Source organism: Etheostoma cragini, chromosome 7, assembly GCF_013103735.1.
Source record: "Etheostoma cragini isolate CJK2018 chromosome 7, CSU_Ecrag_1.0, whole genome shotgun sequence".
In the NCBI taxonomy this organism is placed as follows: Eukaryota; Metazoa; Chordata; class Actinopteri; order Perciformes; family Percidae; genus Etheostoma; species Etheostoma cragini.
In genome coordinates this window covers 13,663,422-13,669,421 of record NC_048413.1, presented here as the reverse complement: position 1 = coordinate 13,669,421, position 6,000 = coordinate 13,663,422, and the positions used below count along the sequence as shown (strand labels likewise).

Genomic DNA, 6,000 nt, shown 5'->3' with positions numbered 1-6,000 from the left:
ACACACACACACACACACACACACACACACACACACACACACACACACACAAACACACACACAACCATTTAGGCCCTTTTTAAGGCGGCGCCCAAGCATTGACTACCAGTTGCATTGTGTGGAATAAAAGATCCTCTTTCATCGTGGCCTTAACGGTTTCAAAGCATTAAGCGGAGAGGATCAGACTAGCTGAATCCGACTGAAGACATTACTGTCATAGTTACTGTAAAAGACAGCCAAGGTGTGGCTTAAGCACCACTAATGCAGAACTCCTGCCCCCTGGGCAAGGCTCTGGTTGTTGATTTCCACTAAAGATCTATTACTCTAATGTTCTTCACAGATAAGCCGCCTTCAAAGGTACAGAGCTTACCGCCATCATTGGCTGTTTGTCTGGTAAGAGTCTCCACCTGAGCGAGTGAGAAAGGGATTGGGAGGGAGGCAAGAAGAAAGAAAGAGAGAGAAAGAGAGAGAGAGAGAGCAGGGAAGGAAGTGAGAGGGAAGACCTCAGGGCATGGCTGTTGTGAAGTGATTTTGTGTGTGTACTGTAAGAGAGAGAGAGTCACGAAAAACATCCTTCTCAAGGGCAACAATCTAAGCCTGTGTATTTACATGCTTTTGCTGCGTTGTTATTTACTGTAACTGCATACAATTCTATGCTTGAGCAACATGCCAGAAACCTTCTCCATAGTATTTTTTATTTTACTTTGAGACAATGGAATTCTCCAAAGTGAAATGTATAAAGTCATCTCACCTCAGCCTGCTCCAGCACATCTTTGTTTGACTGACTCAAACAAAGAATGGAAGACTGACTGATCATTTCACCACTGATAATAGAAACTGCTCATCGCATCTGTCCTGTTCTGAGGGTGTATTCACTCACCAGGGTGGTCCATCATTCAATCCACAAAAGCCACCCGGAGCCCGGAGTGTGTATGGGTGCCTGTGCGCATACGTCTCTGAACCCAAACAGTTTTTTTTCTCATACGATGTGGCCAGTTGTTTTGCTCTAAATCAACCAACTCTTGTCAGAAATGCTTCCACTTTGAAATTGGCTACAACGGAGCTCGGGGCACATTCACACCCACACGCTGCCTTTGATCACAGAGCCGATAACATACTTCAGTAGTTCTGTTGACGGCGAAGAGGAAATATGATAAATTACATTATTGTAACCACCGGACTGTGTAACCACATGCTCCACTTGAAATTTGAAACAGAGATGGGGAGAGAAAGAGTGAGTGTGAGCGATAGAGTGGCATATAAGAGAGAGGAAGAGAAAGGTTTAAGGCCGATGAATGGAAATGTACCTCTGCTTCTTCATGCTTCCGTTCCCCCCTTAAGACAAGCTCCTTGCCTTGGTTACTCTATCAATCACAGCATAACACAGTCAAATATCTAGCGCTTTCTTCCCATGCCAAACCTTTCTCTTTTACATTCACGAGAACACACTCACACACTGTGGAGACAAAAGAATTAACGATCTATCAGGGTCTGTTGTGTATGCGTAAGTCACGGAACGATGGAGAGAATAAATGTCAATTTTTATTTACTCCTCCAATTGCTGCAATATTGGCCACAATTTCACACACACACACTGTGCTCAATACACACAAAATTACATGCAAGCACATGAAAATGTAATTCCTCTCCAGGGAATCCGAAAGAGATCATTGGGGGCTTTGTCAGTCATTCTGCAGGTTTAGAGCAGAGGGGGATAAAAAGAACAGTTAAGAGGCACATTTGGGAGTGTGTTTGTTGAGGGATGAGCATGGGTCTCCATGTCTGCATCCTCTGCTCCTAATACTGCTCAGGAGTCTTTAGTTCATCATTCAGCAAGCAGAGGGAGATCTGAGGGGAGGAGATGGCCTGTGTGCCTCTGTCGGTTGAGAGATGTGTTGTTCTGCGAGTATTATTAGGCTGCTTTCATGACGCCGCGATGGCCAAGATAGGGCAGGACGGTTCCCTACTGAATACTCGCATGAAAAAGAAACCACATGAACTTCCATTCTGTCTCTCTCTCTCTCTCTCTCTCTAACACACACACTCACACACACACAAATCAGTTTCCATGCCCGGCAGCATTCATGTATGATGTGGTAAAAGCACGACCGGGGACTGTACCCACATCTGCAGGCTCACTGGAAAACAATAGGGGTGTGAAAATGAGCGACAGACATCTTACCACACACACCGCAGTCACCTATAAATGGGAGAAATATTGCCCTGCACACACAGACACTGACACATATACTTGCACTCAGTCTCCTTTCTCTCTCTCTCTCTCTCGCTCACACACACACACACACACACACACACACACACAAGAGGTGCCCATAAAACACAGACTGGGACACAGAAACCTCAATCCTAATTGTGAAACTCCCATACGCTGCGGAGCCTGCAAAATCTTTAAGCACTCTCTTTCTCATTTCTTTTGCGGCCGTTTATTTGCGCTGAAAATATCTGCATGTCACAGCGCCAGCCGACACAATGCACATGTGGTAGTCATCAATCATAATTATCATGGTTTAAAAAAGCCACAGCTGTTATTTGATTTTAAAAACAAGCCATAGCGCAGCGTCTTCCAACGATACGTCAAGTTGTCAGCGGAGGCCTTGGCCTGCACAGCAGAAATGTGTCTCTCTCTCTCTGGCTTCCCAATGAGCTTGTTGGAGAGCACAGCCGAGCTGAGCTGCATTCAACCCTTCCCCATGACTCACCACTGTGTGTCTTTATTTTTAAACATTTTCTCTCTCCATTGCTGTGTGTTTATTCTGTCTGAGTGAGGCCGCTGTTATGGACTTCACACAACGTTTGTTTATGGCTTATTTAATCAGGAACAGATAATGGAGAGTTGCGTCCATTCGTGGGCGCATCCCCAGAAGCTGCGTGATGTGTGTGTGTCTATGTGTTTGACTGCATGTGTGCTGCTATGATTTAATGATTCCCCCCCCAGAATGTTCCAATAAATATTTTTCTCAGATGAATATTAGTACACAGACAGTGAATAGGATTAAGGTGTGTATTGTGTATTGTTCATGAGGCCCCATGAAGGGATTGTGTGCTTCCTGTGTTATGCGTGATGTCACCCAGTCTTGATTATTTCAAATGGTTTGCCGTTACTGCTTGCTGTGTCATCTCCATGGCAACTTTGTTATCACTTATATTTACCTCTGACTTTAATCAAGCAGCAGTGCTTTACACTTGCTGCATTCATTCCCAAATTACTGCTTGGAGCCTGAGCAGATTGTGCCAAAAATAGGAAAATGTAAATATATAATTCACATGACATCATCTCTTTTGTTGAGAGGGGGACCTGAGGTCAGAAACCATTTAAAAAGTAATAAATTACACATAACTTTTATAATTTTCTTAAATTTACTGAAAGATTCTACTTGTTGCCTATTAAGAAAAGTAATTAGTTACACTGCATTATATTTTGAAGAGCTGATGTGCACTTAAAAGAACCTTTTAAATGTTTCTTCCATTTGTAACTGTAGGAGATTCTATGGACTTATAATGAGGCTATAATATTCAAATGTGCCCTTTTTATGATAGTTTTTATTGTAAACAAATATGGCTACGTAACATGTTTCAAACCAAACTCCATTGTGCATACCCTTGAAGCCCTATAACTCATGAAACAAAGGCGTGTCTGAATGTTGGGACACCTGCATCATTTACTCTGGCCTGCGGTCTCCTTCTTCTCTTTTATTGGCCCATTGCTACCTTTTATGGTGCATTACCACCACCAGCTGTTAATATGCATTAGCACTCTCCGCAGCATAAATGTGTATAATGCCACTCCTGTGCTTGTGGTGGCCTATCAAAACACAAGATGCACAGGAAGGTCACTAATGGTGATGCGAAATAATAATGCCTATTTTGTTCAGTTACAGACAAAAGCAATGTGCGAGAATCAACCAGGTTCCCTTCAACACTGATGAAGCATTGAACCAGTGAAAACATCCACACGGCCTATGTGTCCTTGACTAACACCTTGAAACCCTCTCTCTGCAGTCAGACCTCCCAGGAGGGGGCATGTGTAACAGGAAATTCCCATTTAGGGAAATGAACATGCCAAAATTATGCTTTCATAAAATATCTAACGTTAAGAGGCTACGTTCCATAATTATCTGACCTAAAAAACCTCATAGCGAAAGGACACAATTAATGCTGGAAGCTCATCGGAATGTAAGAACACTCACTCTTTACCCAAAGTGACAGTGGGAGTCCACATCCCGACCGCCTGATGTTAAATGTTATACTTGACAGGGTACCAGACTGAGTACTGCTAAATATGACAGGTTAATTAAATACTCAAATTGGTTAACCAGAATATTGCCATCAGTGGTTTTTCCACATCTCCCCAGACATCACATATAGATCACTCCTGCGGATAGATTCATCCAGCCCCCCATCAGCTTGGCTGACTTGACAAACAAACAGCCAGTGTGTCAAAACTCCCAACTGCAAAGGGCTTCTGAGAGCACAGTTTACACTTGCTAGCCCGGTGGTCTGGCTTTATGAGCAATGGTTAGTGTCACAGACACACACACACACACACACACACACACACACACACACACACGCACACAAACACAGACACAGACACACAGAAACACACGCACATTCAAGCCTCAATCTTGAAGACTCATGCAAAACCCTAAGGGCTGTGAAAGCAAAGAAGGGGTGACGTAGCAACCCCCTTGCTTTCATTGTGTTTATCAAAGGGATGACCTTACATGACTGGGGCGACAATGTTATATATGTTTTCTACCAGAGACTGAGACATAAGTAGTTCTCTTACTATCCCAAGTGTTAAAAAAGTCAGTTACACGTGTGCGTTGAATGTGTGAGTGTGTTCATGCATGTGTTTGAGCATCCTGCGCCTCTCCCTTTTTGACCGCAACGCAGCTGCGTCAACACTTAGCCCCCAGCACACCCTCTCACGTCAGAGTGTGTGTGAGAGGCTGAGAAATGGAGTGGGTCTATGTTACAGCCATGGACGAAGGGGGAAGGAGGTGGTCTCCTGCGAAACCTGAGGAGGAAAAAAGAAGAAGAGAGGGAGACAGATATGGAGGGAGACTGAAGGGTCAGATCTGAGAGAAGGTAGAGTGAGACATCTGGAAAAGAGAAAGCGTCACTGGGACGAGGAGGAAATTACAGCTGCCCAACAATGATTCATTGGGGAAAATTTCTTTTCTACATCTCCCTGTACTCCCTCTCATCCTCCAACCTCTCCACCTAACCCCCTAACCTCTCTCCGCGAACTACTCGCTCTTTAAGATTGATTGCCATATGAAAACCACCTTCTAAACATTTGTAATTCTACATGCCCAAAGTACCACATTTTTTTTCAAAAAACGTTGATAACGTATACATTGATTGATAATGATGCGCCCCCTTCTTTCTCTCTAGGGATCTGAGCATGAACAACATCAGTGAGATCAAGCCCAGAGCCTTCCACCGACTGCAGCTGTTATCAGAACTGTGAGTACAAAATCATTCAACTCACATTCAATTTATAAAACTCGTCACAACTCACACTTGACAAGAAACATTCATTCCTCATACCTGTGATACACACAGACCTCAGTGATGGGGATTGATGACCTTGGCCTACCAAGAAACTGCCTGCAGCGATACACTAGTACATCCTGGGATGGCTGCACAAAAGAGGGAGGCAAAGGGAAACTGATATTCACTCAGAGAGTGAATATATGGTCCTTAATGTGTTTGGAGAGCAAGTTCTGTGCTCAGCATCCAAGCCGCTGCTTTCTTGCCCCCCCCGCCCCACTTGACTTGGTTTGGTTTCAGCTGGACAGCTCAGCAGGAGCAGTAAACATATAGACACAAGCCTTCAACAGCCAACACAAACAACACATTATAGGAAAATTTCAGGACAGGCTTGGGGAAAAATGAAACAAGCAAATATTTAGTTGTGTAGCATTAAGTATAGATAGGGTTGGGTATCATTAGAAATGTTTGGACATTGGT

General features: G+C 43.8%; 1 protein-coding gene across 2 annotated transcripts in view; it reads left to right on the top strand.

The window, feature by feature from the left end:
• The window catches only part of LOC117947623 (leucine-rich repeat-containing G-protein coupled receptor 6), a 39,978-nt gene that overhangs the window by 8,233 nt on the left and 25,745 nt on the right, over nucleotides 1-6,000 (top strand). For both annotated transcript variants that reach the window (XM_034876724.1, XM_034876723.1), the window contains one exon: nucleotides 5,422-5,493. In XM_034876724.1, coding sequence (XP_034732615.1) covers nucleotides 5,422-5,493 — 72 coding nt within the window. The remainder of the gene's footprint in view (nucleotides 1-5,421; nucleotides 5,494-6,000) is intronic.